Source organism: Glycine max, chromosome 20 (assembly GCF_000004515.6).
Source record: "Glycine max cultivar Williams 82 chromosome 20, Glycine_max_v4.0, whole genome shotgun sequence".
NCBI lineage: Eukaryota > Viridiplantae > Streptophyta > Magnoliopsida > Fabales > Fabaceae > Glycine > Glycine max.
The window spans coordinates 8,149,222-8,163,013 of NC_038256.2; the positions used below are offsets into that span (position 1 = coordinate 8,149,222).

At 32.8% G+C, this 13,792-nt stretch overlaps 1 protein-coding gene across 1 annotated transcript; it reads left to right on the plus strand.

Moving 5' to 3' along the window:
• Positions 1-8,920: 8,920 nt before the first annotated feature.
• On the plus strand, positions 8,921-9,379 carry LOC102661963 (uncharacterized). Its single transcript, XM_006606655.1, has one exon. The coding sequence runs from the start codon at positions 8,921-8,923 to the stop codon at positions 9,377-9,379; it is 459 nt and encodes a 152-aa protein (XP_006606718.1).
• The last annotated feature ends 4,413 nt before the right edge of the window (positions 9,380-13,792 follow it).

A 13,792-nucleotide genomic window follows, 5' to 3' on the forward strand; every position in this document is an offset into this window, starting at 1 on the left:
TTTTTTTACTGTTGATTTTAAAATTATAAGAAGTCATTTTTAAAAATAGGTTTATAATTATGGGGCATTTCCAGAGTTTTTTATTCAGCTTTTTAGTTTTGTAAAATTCATTATTTTTTTAAAACAAATAAAAAATTAAAAAAAAAGAGTTTTGCTTTTATTTTTCTAAAATTTTTATCATAATTTTAAAAAGAAATCAATACTTTAAATTTACTTTTTTATTTTAAAAATATTTTTCATTTAATCATAATGGTGGGTTACTCACTCCCACAATTATCGGCATACAATTTTAAATTTTATTTAATTTTAAAAAAAGAAAGGAAATTTAAAAACTTTAAAATTGTATCAGATAAAGAAGTAATTCTTTTTTATCTTGATTCAATTTTAAAATTAAAATCATAATTTTTACTTTTAAAATAAAAATTAAAGAAATCCATTCTTAAAAGTTAGTTTAAAATTATGTTGTGTTTCAAACTTTTATTTATTCATTTTAGTTTTGAAAATTTTATTGTTGTTTCCATTCTTTATCAACATCCAACATTATTTAATTATAGTTTTGATAACATAAGTATACATGATTAAACAATCCAAGATTATACACGTAACTGATAAAGGAGGTTTTTCCCACTTGTAAACCTATAATTATTGTTTTCTTTCAAATTTCAAATATCATATGTTGCTAAACATGCATCATGACACAAACATACACCAGAGGGAGTCAAGTACAGTTCTTAATAAGTAGTCTTGAGAAAGTCTTATACAACAACAACAACGCCTTATCCCACTAGGTGGGGTCGGCTACATGGATCAACTTCCGCCATAATGTTCTATCAAGTACCATACTTCTATAAACCAATTAAAATAAAACTGAGATTGATAGTGATTCATTCGTAAGACACATGTTATGTTTATGTCTTTCTCCCTTGTCACAAAGTACACAAGAATAAAATACGCGAGAGATTCAAAAATTCAAATTATTTTGGTTTCATTCACCCCTTCTTTGAGTCACACCTAGCCAAAAGTAAGGCACATATGTACTACCAAAACATAATTAAGACTCTTTTGATGAGAACTGTGATTTGCAATTATTATTATTATTATTATTATTATTATTATTATTATTATTATTATATAAAAATTTGCTTGCTAAGTTTGTATCCGCATGTCCAACAAATAAATGTGTAACATTTCTTTACAATTTATAAAATCTGCACCCTCATTGAGAAGATGTGTCGCATCAGCTTTATCATTGCATAACATTTTCTTCTATTGTTCTGTAACATCTTGGTATGAGCAAAAGTAATCAACTTTGTCATATTTACAAGCTGCTTAAAATATATTTTTACTTGCATTAAGGATATTGCATAGAGAAGTCCAACTAGGAGGGAGGAAGATGTTGTGGTACATCATGTACGAAAAGGGATTGTGTTGTCGTATGCAGGTCGCTGCTGATGTTGTGTTAGGAAAATCGGCGGTTAGATTTCTTACCACATAGAAAGAGAAGAAGCAGATATACATATAAAAAGAGAGTGAAAATGAATGAAAGGAGAAAGATAACTGGGATGGTGAATTGAGTTGAAAGATATCCACCCAGGGTAGAGAGAAAAGGGAGGTAAGGAATGAGATGGGGAGATAAAGAAAGACTATGACAGGGAGGAGCGTAAAGGAGGAACAACAAGAGAGGTGGAGGGAGGAAAAAGAATGGGAGTGATGGGATAAGAAAGGATGAGAGGAATTACTAATAAAAAAAAAGTGTGTGGTTACTTCTTTTGTTTTGTACTAGGTTTCTTGTGTTTTTTTATTTGTTCTGTGCTCTAATTAATACATATCTAACACAGTAAGATATGCATATGCAGGGGCGGGCACGTATACGTAAATGTGGAGACCAAAAAAATTATATTCCTTTTATCTATTGTTAGGTTATAGATCACAGAGATTATAGATACAATAGTTTGATTTAAGAATTATCATCGAACTATTTATGTATACATATATACTAGTTTAATGTCTCGTGTCTTACACGGTATTAAATTCACTTTTTTATAATTTATATGAGTAATAATTTTTTAATATTATTGAATTTTAATATATTATTAATTATTTATTTTTTCATAAATATATATTAATTTATATATCAATAAATATTTAAATATATTTTTATATACACGTGTTTCTAAAAAATTGTTACTACTGTATTATCTTAAGTAGAATCCCCCATTTACTTATGTGATATCTGATATCTTTTTGTGTGCTTATTGGTAGGATGAATTTAATGATTTTTTTAATGATTAATTTTTGTTAAAATTAAAGTAATATTTGATCACATGGTAAAACCTTCATCAAAGGTAACATTATAAATATTTTATGCAATTTTATGTAAATATAAAGAAAAAGATAAAAGAAAAAAAGATAAATTAAAAAGTTAAGCATCTCACGTGTATACTATATTTTATGTATTGTATAACAATAAATGACAATATAAAACCAACATCTTTAAATTTGTATTTTTTTTAATGAAATAGCACGCCACTCAACTCATCTGGGATACTTGATAACTTTTTTGCTCCACATAATTGATGCACTCTATGTTTACATTAACCTCGAACAAAAAAATTTATATTCCTTAAAAGAATCTATTTGCAAAGGGTACAATTCATCAGTAGTTTCACCCTGTAAATTATATTAAAGTAGTAAATTAGTATGATTAAATATTTCTTTGAAGGTAATCAATCAATTAAAATACATTTTATCCAAAATTATTGTTTTAAAATGTATGAAAAAAGTGAATTTTTACCAAATATTAAAGAATCTTAAGTATATTTTATCCAAAATAAATATCAACTACATATAAATAGAAAATCATATTTGATTGATAATATAAAATAAAATAAACTAAATTTATAATTGAGGAAAGTAATTAAATTTATCTTCTATGGATTGATATTTTTTTAAAAATAAATTAACAATAAAATAAATAATATTGGAGAGAATGATTTTAGAGTTGTCACCTAACATAATCCAAATAATCAAACATTCTTTTATATTTATATATTAGGTTAATACCCGTACCATGCATGGGCGTTGAGTTTAATCTATATGTTTTATATTATAAAATTCTTAATATAAATTTAATTTGCTAGTTTTAATTAATTTGAATTTGAATATATAATTATATTATCAATTAGAATATAATTAATTATCTCAATTACAATAGTTTAAATCATAATGTATTTATATATATTCAATAAAAAAATCATATTAATTGAAGTTTAGTTAGCTGGGAAGGGTACATGCAGCAAGTTTAATTGAAGAATTTTCAAAGGAGGAGATTAAAAAGGCAATATGGGATTGCGAAATTTCAAAGAGTCCTGGTCTTGTCGGATTTAATTTTGGTTTCTTAAAAGAGTTCTAAGAGGTGATGAAGAAGGATTTTTGTGATTTTCTGTTGGAGTTTCACCAGAATGGAAAGCTACCATGAGGGACATCTATTCTTTTATTGCTTTGCTACCAAAAGAAGCCTCTCAAGAAGATTTCAGAATATAGACCTATCAAATTTAAGAGGGGAGAATTAATTATAACTTGTTGGCATGATGTGAATCTATATTATAACATGCTCATGAGTATATGAGCATGTTCCCTAAGACATAAATTTTAATCGTCATACAATACTCATTAAAAACATGAATTGCAAACTTTCTAACATTATCAAGATGAATTTTTTAAGCTAACAATCTGGCAAACTTCTAGTTACGAGTTGACAAGAAAAACATATGGTCATCTAGTTGATGCATCAAATTTAAACCATAAAATATCTAAATGATCCACATGGTTGGTGTATTGGCTTACAAATATCACCTTGCATCCTTTCTAAAAATTTAAGGAATTCATGTTCAATTTTTTTTTGTGATGGTCTTATTAGTTATTATTATCTTCTCTTGGGAACAAGTAATACATAAGAAATCATTAAACTGAATGTTCTTCTGACTCTTTAATGGATGTTCACATGAATTTTAACTACTTTTTGCATAATAAATCGGAATGGTCCAACCAGTCATGCCAAATAATTAACAAACTTATTTTGTTCTGTAAACTTCTGGTTTACAATCATATGTTTCTCAATTGTACTATGTAGTATAATATTAACATTGACATCTTATCTCGTGAGTCATTATATTATTAATGAAACATACAAAATATATCTCAAATTAACTATTTCTTATTTCTTTTGATTGGATGTATGTACCAGGTATTAGCAAAGATTTTGGCAGCTATATTGAGAAGGGAAATTCACTATGTTATTGCATACGCACAACCAACATTCATCCATCAAAGACAAATTCCTGATGGTGTCTTGGCAAATAAACTAATGGAGGAAGCAAAGAGGATCGAGCTAGGATCATTAATGAGTGAATAGACAATTTAGTCCCTGAGATTGTACCCATTTTGCATATTAGTCCCTAACTTAATATTAAATTCAAAATAGTCCCTATCTTTGCATAAGTGTTGCAAAATAGTCATTCCGTTAAATTTGAAAGTAATGTCGTTAGTGAGGTCAATTTTAGTGCCACGTGGACTATCCAACGTGGCACTAAAGAATGACGTGGCATGACACGTGGACGTGTTTCTTAAAAGATGTCACATCATTTGATGATAACAAAACGAGTAAATAGGCAATTTAGTCCCTAACTTTGTACCCCTGTTGCATATTAGTCCCTAACTTAATGAAAAATTCAAAAATAGTCCCTATCTTTTGCATAAGTATTACAAAATAGTCCTTCCGTTAAATTTTAAAGTAACGTTGTTAGTGAGGTCAATTGTAGTGCCATGTCATTTGATGATGATAAAATGAGTGGCTTCTTCAAATTTGATGGTTATGAACCAATTGAGGCATATATACAAAAAAGAACCCACACACACTTGCACAAATAAAAAGAACCAAAAATCCACAGCAACAACCTTATCTCTGTAGCCGTCAACACCAATGGGCAAGGTTTGCATAACCATTCTTTTTTCCTCTTTTTTTTCTTCAATTACCATCAATGTATCATTCTGGGTTTTGATTATTTTTTGTATGTTTTGAATAGGAAGAGAAAAAACCAGAGGAAAATAAAGTGGAGGAGAAAAAAGCAGAGGAAGAAGAAAAGAAAGAAGAAGAGAAAAAACCAGAGGAATCAAAAGATGACAAGGAATTCAAGGAGGAATCTGCGCCACCAGAAATCGTGCAAGGCACAGCCTTTGCAATGCATGGACACTTTAAGCACGATTTCTGACATCTTTTAAGTTAGAGACTATTTTGCAATACTTATGAAAAAGATAGGGACTAATATGCAATAGGGGTACAAAGTCAGAGACTAAATTGCCTATTTACTCATTTTGTTATCATTAAATGACGTGGCATCTTTTAGGAAGCACATCCATGTGTCATGCCACGTCATCCTTTAGTGCCACGTTGGATAGTCCACGTGGCACTAAAATTGATCTCACTAATGGCGTTATTTTAAAATTTAACGGAAAGACTATTTGCAACACTTACGTAAAGATAGAGACTATTTTGAATTTAACATTAAGTTAAGGACTAATATGCAAAATGGGTACAATCTCAGGGACTAAATTGCCTATTCACTCGATTATTAATGTTCAAAGTTGACTTTGAGAAGACATATGATGCAGTGGATTGGGGCTCTTCGATGGTGGTTATGGAAAGTATGAGGTTTCTTAATAAATGGAGGCAGTGGATGTATGAGTGTTCATCTATGGCCTTGATGTGTGTTTTGGTAAATGGTAGCCTAACAGGAGTTTGAATGTGACACAAGACTTAAACAAGGGGATTTTTTTATGATTTTTTCTTTCCTTGATTGTTGTGGAAGGATTGAGTTGCATGTTTAACTCAACGGTACAAGAAGATCGTTTTGTGTGTATGCAGTATGGAGCTTTGGAGCAACAAATTTCTCATCCATAGTTCGTTGATGATACATTGATTCTTGGAGAAAAGAGTTGTTCCAATTGATTTATGGGATCAAGGTGAATTTTAATAAGAGCATACTAATAGGTGTACGTGAATGTGGAAGAAGATTGGGTGGGTAAGGCTACTTATGTGCTGAATGGTAAAGTACGCAATTTACCTATGAAATATCTGGGATTGCCTATTGGGACAGACACTAAGAGAATGAAAACATGGGAGCTAGTTCTAGATATTGTAAAGAAAAGATTATCTCGTTGGACTACAAAGTTTCTATCTATGGTTGGGAGATTAGTTCTGCTAAAATATATTTTGTCTTCAATTCCAGTTTATTTTCTCTCTTTCTTTAAAGTTTTGATAGGTATTATTTCTAATCTTAGAGACTCATTTTAAATCTTTTTTCACTACTGCAAAAAGACCTTACAACGACGGTTCTAAACCACTTTTAAATATGGCTTTGAACCATTTTTAAAGCCAACGTCGTTGAAAGTTAAGTCTTTTGGCAACGATTTTATAAAAAATTGTCTTAAAAATGATATCATTCTAAGACGGTTGTTATCTAAAAACCATCCTAAAAAGATATCTTTCTAAGACGGTTTTTAAAAAAATCACTTTTGAAGGGTACTCTTCTAAAACGGTTGTTAACTAATAACAATCTTAGAAGGTTGTCCTTCTAAAATATTTTAAGACGATTTTTGGTTAATAAATTATAAGACGATTTTTAAAATAACGGTCTTAGAATGTTTTATTTAAAAAAAATTAAAAATAGAAAAAAATATTTTACAAAAATAAAAAAAGGCAAGCAAAATAATTAGTATCTGACCTACAAAATAATTTGTATTTACATGTGATAATACAAAGTTCCAAATAATAATAATAATAATAATAATAATAATTAAATTATTTAGAGAAACATAAAAATATAAAAACTTTGTTTTCATTCTTTAATTTTAACGTACTATGCAAATAATTGACCTTCTTCGTAACACATGTCCCTAACTATAGCTCGTGAGAAGTGTTGACAAACTAGAACCTATAGAGACACGTGCGTCTTAATTATGCAACCTATATATAATTGGATAATTTATACATATAAAGTATTATTATTATTATTGGACTTCTCATTACTCTAAAGAATCAATTCAAACTTATTATCCATTTCAAATGATCCAATAAACTTCCCCATGCCTCATGCACGAGGACATGCCAATCATTAAAAGTGAGCATAAGTTGTGCTAAAAAGAAATCAAACTTGAAGTGTTTCGGTTGTGCTAAAAATAAACCTCCTTTAACCTCTTGGTAGCCATTGCAACTTCTTTCGTTTTGCTTTGAAGGATCTAAAGGAAATATTGACTCAAAATATAATAATAACCACAAAAGCAAAAAAATCCAAGGTTAGACAGTCTTGCAACTAAATATTATAAGAGGAAGGAAACAGTAATATATGCAAACACATAAGATTATTTGGAAGATTGTTCAAATCAATCGAATTTGTGACTCTTAACCTATATAGATAAATTGATAACATCATTGGATAGTTAAAATTTTCACACAAAAATATATCCATATTAATTATTTAATTTGGCTTCAAATTGTTTAAAATTAAACAAATAAATTGAAAAAAATAAACATTGAATATGTAATGTTTAGTAGTCACAAATCTATCAAACATAAACAATCAGTTTCACAATTCAATTGAACAAATAATATACAATTATATATAAAAACTATTATTATTTCGGAAAAAAAAAACAGAAGAAAGTAAAATACTCGGTGACATCGTGGCTTTCTATTAGCTCGGTTCCTTGAGTCCGTGGCATCTCCAGCATTTTGGGTTGAACACTTGAAGTCAATCCACCGAAGGTAAATCTTTTTTTTTTTTTTTTTTTTTTGCTGAATCACTGAAAGCAAACCTATAAATTTATTGTAGTAAAATGTTATAAAAAAGAATCAAATTATTTTAACAAAAACAAAAAGTAGCTACAGTAGTTTTATGAGTTTTTTTTTCTATCTACTGCTTACACATTGTTTATGCTTATCAATTGTTTTTAACCACCGTACAACATGTCTTTAAAAGGGAAATCAATTTAAAAAAACTACATACTTTTTCTTCTTGTGCTATTTGGTGCAAGACTTTCTAGAGGTTCCAAAACAACTAGTAAGTCTGTACTTTAGTTGCAGCAAAAGAATTTTACTCTTTGAAAAAAAAGCTTTCTTATTTTTTTATCCTGGCTGACAGTTGGAAGGATTGCGATGACACGGGGACGGGGACAGCCGCCAAAGAAGAAGGTGTTTGCGTCGCCGAAGAATCGTGAGGGTACGTCACCAAGATCTGACAATGGTGAAACGCCACCGGAGGGAGAAGAGGCATCGGAGGGGAAGAATGATGATGAGATCCCAAGGGAAACCCTAATTGATGTGGAAGACGGAGAAGCGAAGAAAATGAAGGAAACTGAGCACAACGAGGTGCCTAAGCTCTGGACTGATATCATAAGCGGAAATAGGGTCATGGAGAATGGAATGCAGCTCAGTTACGTGGCCCCGAAAAAGGTAGATGGAGGTTATGAGGTAGAAATTGAAGATGAAGACGTGGAGGAGGAACTCAAATATTGGGAATCAGCTCTGATAATATATGTGATAGGAGGTGAGTTGAGCATGAATGCAGTGAAAAATTTTATGATTAAGTTCTGGAATTTTATTCAGCTACCGGAGGTGTATTACAATGATGAAGGCTATTTCATCCTTCGGTTCAAAGCTATGAAGGACAAGGAAGAGGTGCTGAAAAGAGGGCCATACACGATCCAACGCATGACTATGTTCTTAATCGAGTGGAAAGAAGACTTCTCCATGGAGAAGGACATGATGCGCACTCTCTCCATCTAGATCAAACTTCCGCAGCTGCCAATTCAATTTTGGGGGAAGAAAAGCCTTGAGAAGATAGGAAGCATGATAGGAAAACCGATGTTTACGGATGAATGCACAGCGAACAAGCTTAGAGTCAGCTATGCTCGCATTCTTGTGGAAGTGGATATAACCCAAAAAATGGTTGATGTCATCACCATTAACAAAAAAGGGCAGAGGAGACAACAGAAAATCGAGTACGAATGGAAACCGTTGTTTTGTGAAAGATGTCAAAAGATTGGCCACAGGTGCACCAATTCAGTTAACACAAAACAGGGGCAAAGGAAACAATGGAGTATAAAGTCAGTTGAAGCTGATGAGCCCAAGACAACAACGGAAACTACTATCGAAGAGTGTGAGATCCCTGAAGCTAGTCACAGAGGTGAGTGGAATGATGTTAACAAAAGGGGCACAGGGAAAAAGAGAAACAACCACCTTGTGAGAGAAGTGCATTGTGAGAATGGATTTGGTGCCTTAGAGATTGGGAATGATCATCTAGGGCCTGTTGATAACACATGATAATATCCTGGAATTTAAGGGGGTTAAATAAGGCTAGCAAAATTAGAGAGGTTAGCTCCCGCCTCTTTTTGTTGAAGCCTCATATTGTAGTTATGTTAGAAACTAGAGTGAAGAATAACAAGGCTGGTAATGTTAGAGATAAACTGAAGCTCAAAGGTAAATACCTTGATAACTATGTGAAGCATAATAATGGTAGGATATGGGTATATTGGGATGACAACATAGTGGATATCCAGGAGGTCAAATGCACGGCTCAATTAATCCACTGTAAGGTGTATGATGCAACTGGATACTTTATGCAGTGGTTGACTGCTATATATGGTTTCAACTATCTTGAGCAGCGCAGAGATTTATGGCATGACCTTGAAGCTATAAACAAAACTCAGCAGGGCCCCTGGTGCTTAATTGGGGACTTCAACAATGTCCTTAAAACTAATGACAGGGTAGGGGGCAAAATGGTGTGTGAGAAAGAGTACAAAGATTTGCGTACCATGATGGACAACACTGGGCTTGCTGAAATGGATAGTAAAGGGGATTACTACACCTGGAGTAATAAGCAAAGTGAGAACATTATCTATTCTAGGATTGACAGAATCCTTGGTAATACGGAGTGGTTTAGCAAGAACTTGAATTTCAGCCTTACTAACATGATACCGGGGATCTCAGACCATGCCATGCTCTGTCTGAGAGATGACAGTGTTCCTGTTAAGAGGAAGGCAAGATTTAAGTATGCGAATTGTGTGAGTGGCATGGATAACTTCACTGAAACTGTAGCTAAATGCTGGAATTCTGCTAGAAGGGGAGGGCCGCCTATGAAAATGTTATGGCATAAACTCAAGAAGCTTCAGCCTGTGATTAACAATTTGAGCAAACCTTTGATTGACATTAAAGTTAAGCTGCAGGAGGCTAGAGAAAAGCTCACTCATGCTCAGATGGAGCTAACTCTAGACAGACTAAACAAAGACAAAATAGACAGAACCAAGGACTGCACTGAAGCAGTCATTAAGTGGATTGAGATGGAAGAACAGATGTTGCAGCAGAGAGCCAAAATTCGTTGGCTTAGGCTTGGGGATGGCAACAATGCCTATTTCCACGCCTCTCTTAAAGCCAAGTACACCCAAACGTCCATCAAGAAGCTGTACATGAATGATGGGAATTTTGTCACCACTCAAAAAGAGATCAAGGATGAAATTATGCGGTTCTATGGGGATCTTATGGGGAGAGAGGAGCCTAATTTGGACAGTGTGGATATCAATATAATGAGAAAAGGCTGCCAGCTGAATTTTGACCAAAGGAAGTATCTTATTGGTAGAATTACTGATGAGGAGATTGACAAAGCGCTCAAGAGCATAGGGGATCTTAAGGTGCCCGGGATTGATGGCTACGGGGCAAAATTCTTCAAGGATGCCTGGAGCATCATTAAAAGTGATTTTACAGATGCTATTAGGGAGTTCTTTGAAAAAGGAAAGATGTATGAGCCCATCAACACTAGCTTGGTTATCCTTATCCCCAAAAACCAGGAGGCAAAGTATGCTCGTGACTATAGATCGATTTCGTGCTGCACAACGATATACAAGGTAATCTCTAAAGTGTTAACTACCAGGCTGAGTAGAGTCATAAAGAGTATTGTCCATCAAAGTCAAGCGACGTTTGTTCCGGGCCAGAAAATCCATGACCAAATCTTGCTTGCGTACGAGTTAATCCAAGGGTACGAGCGTAAAGGAGGTACGCCGCGGTGTATGCTTCAGTTAGATATCCAAAAAGCGTATGATACAGTTGACTGGAAGGCTTTAGAGCTCATCATGAGAGAGGTAGGCATTCCTAGACAATTCATTAATTGGGTGATGAAGACGGTTACCATAGTAACTTACAAGTTCGTGGTGAATGGAGAGTATACGCATAGTCTGAAAGCGAAGAGAGGCCTGCGACAGGGAGATCCACTTTCTCCTTTACTGTTTGTCATTGTCATGGAATATCTGCACAGATCCCTCCAAGAGTTAAGATATACCCCTAACTTTAACTTTCATGCTAAGTGCGAGAAGTTAAACATCATTAGCCTCAGTTTTGCAGATGACGTTCTAATGTTTACTAGAGGGGATAAGATTTCTGTTGATCTACTTATGCAGGCTTTCATGAATTTTTCTAAATCTACTGGCCTTGTGATAAACCCTTCCAAGTGCAAAGTGTATTTTGGTGCAGTGGAAAGTTGCATAAAAGAGGAGATTAAACACATCACTGCATTTCAGGAGGGATCTCTCCCATTCAGATACCTTGGTGTCCCTCTCACCGGGAAAAAATTATCGGTTAACCATTATATGAGCTTAATCGATAAAATTGTTGCTAGAATTACTCATTGGAGCGCCAAGTTACTTAGTTATGCAGGTAGGCTTCAACTCATTCGGAGCACCACCTATGCTATAACTAACTATTGGATGACTTGTTTCCCATTCCCTAAGAAAGTGATTAAAAAAATCAATGCCATCTGTCGATCATTTCTCTGGACTGGTGGAACTACTATCTCTAGGAAATCTCCCATCTCTTGGAAGCAGGTTTGTACCCCAAAGAATCAAGGAGGTCTTAACTTGATTAATCTGGAAATTTGGAATGCAGTAACCATGATGAAGCTTCTTTGGAATGTGTGCAATAAGAAGGACAGTCTATGGATTAAGTGGATAAATTGTTATTATATGAAAAATGGCGACGTGATGTCAATGGGAATAAAAGATTCTTGCTCTTGGATTTTAAAAGGTATTCTGAAGCAGAGACAAAAGATTCAATCTCTTACTAGCTGGAGTACTTTGTTGCAAAAGGATAGATTTGTGTCGAAGATAATGTACAATGAATTGCAGGATGTTTCCAGTAGAGTTCCTTGGAGGAAATTATTTTTCTCCAACCTGGCTAGACCCCGTGCAAAGTTTGTTTTCTGGACTGCCTGTCATGGCAGACTTGCCACTAAGGTTAGAATGATGAAATTTGGGCTACTTAGTGATACCAAATGTAACTTCTGTGATCATCTTGAAACAATTGACCACCTCCTGTTTGAATGTGCTTAAATGAAGGATGTTTGGATTCAGATCTTGGAATGGCAAAAGATTAACCACCAGCCAAAGAAGTGGATTGAGGAGCTTAGCTGGGCGATGGCGCAGGGTAAAGGAAAGGGGCATAGAGCAACTTTACTCAAAACCGCATTAACCGAGACTGTGTATGAGCTTTGGAAATATAGGAATGAAGTGAGTTTTGGGGGTATAGTCAATAATACACACATAGGAAAAAAGATCATGGATAGTATAGTTTATAGAAGTTGGACTCATAAAAAGATGAGAGAATATATTGCTAGGCTTCTGATTTCTTAGTGTTTTGTGTTGTTGGGCTGGATCCGCGCGATCGCCTTGTTCTCATTGTTTTTTGTTTTAATCAATTTGATTATTTCAAAAAAAAAAAAAAGAAGTTTAGTGAAATGAAACGATTGTACAGTTCCTAGAGATAGTAAATTTAAATTAATTAATTAGTACTTTATTGATGATAGAAAGAGAGAGAAAATATTATTTTAAGAAATCATAATAATTAGTTAGTGATAGTTAGTTGAAGAGTGAATAATTAATAAGGTTTATCTTGTATAAAATGCTAATTCCTTAATTATAACATTTTTAATTTCTTAATTAATGTTCTTTGATATTACAAGTGCTAATTTCAAAACTAGAGAACATTAGTTGATATGATGCATCATGCTAATTAATGTCGAGGAATATTGAGTAATGATTTTGATCTCGGAAAATGAGCAAATTTTCGCTTGTGAACCCTGCTAAATAAAATTTTTTAGTAATTAAACTAGGGAATAAGAATTTTATTAGGAAATAATAATAATAATAATAATAATAATAATAATAATAATAATTATTATTATTATTATTATTATTATTATTAATGTATAGAATAAGATGCATCAGAAAATCATGGATTATACAAGAAATGGGATTGCAAACTTTGTGGAGATAACGGTTTCAGAGGATGATCATACAATCTGGAGAGTGAAATTAATTGGAGGTCAAGTTGCAATTTTATTCGATGGGTCCAATGGATTCTCAGGAAACATTAATAAAGCTAAATCAGTTGTAACATTATTTTCTTTGTTGCTTGCATTACTAATTGTCGGAGTTATAAGTAATACACTTTCAATTTTTTTTGTTGGCCAATTATTTAAAAAGCATATCAATAATAAAATACAGTACAATCATAAAATTACCAGAAAACTTCTTCCTTTCTTCGATGGATAATTGTTGGAATCAAATGTATTCCTTCGTTTTAGTAAGTCAGCATCATCACCATGAATACCCTAGCCTTCTTAGGATTGGTTTTTAACAAATTTGATAGTCCTACAACATTATCATGATTCAGGAGCAACACATGAAATTA

Bases quoted from the DNA above. Each gene is read 5' to 3' on its own strand.
- LOC102661963 (XM_006606655.1), top strand. From the start codon at position 8,921: ATGTTTACGGATGAATGCACAGCGAACAAGCTTAGAGTCAGCTATGCT.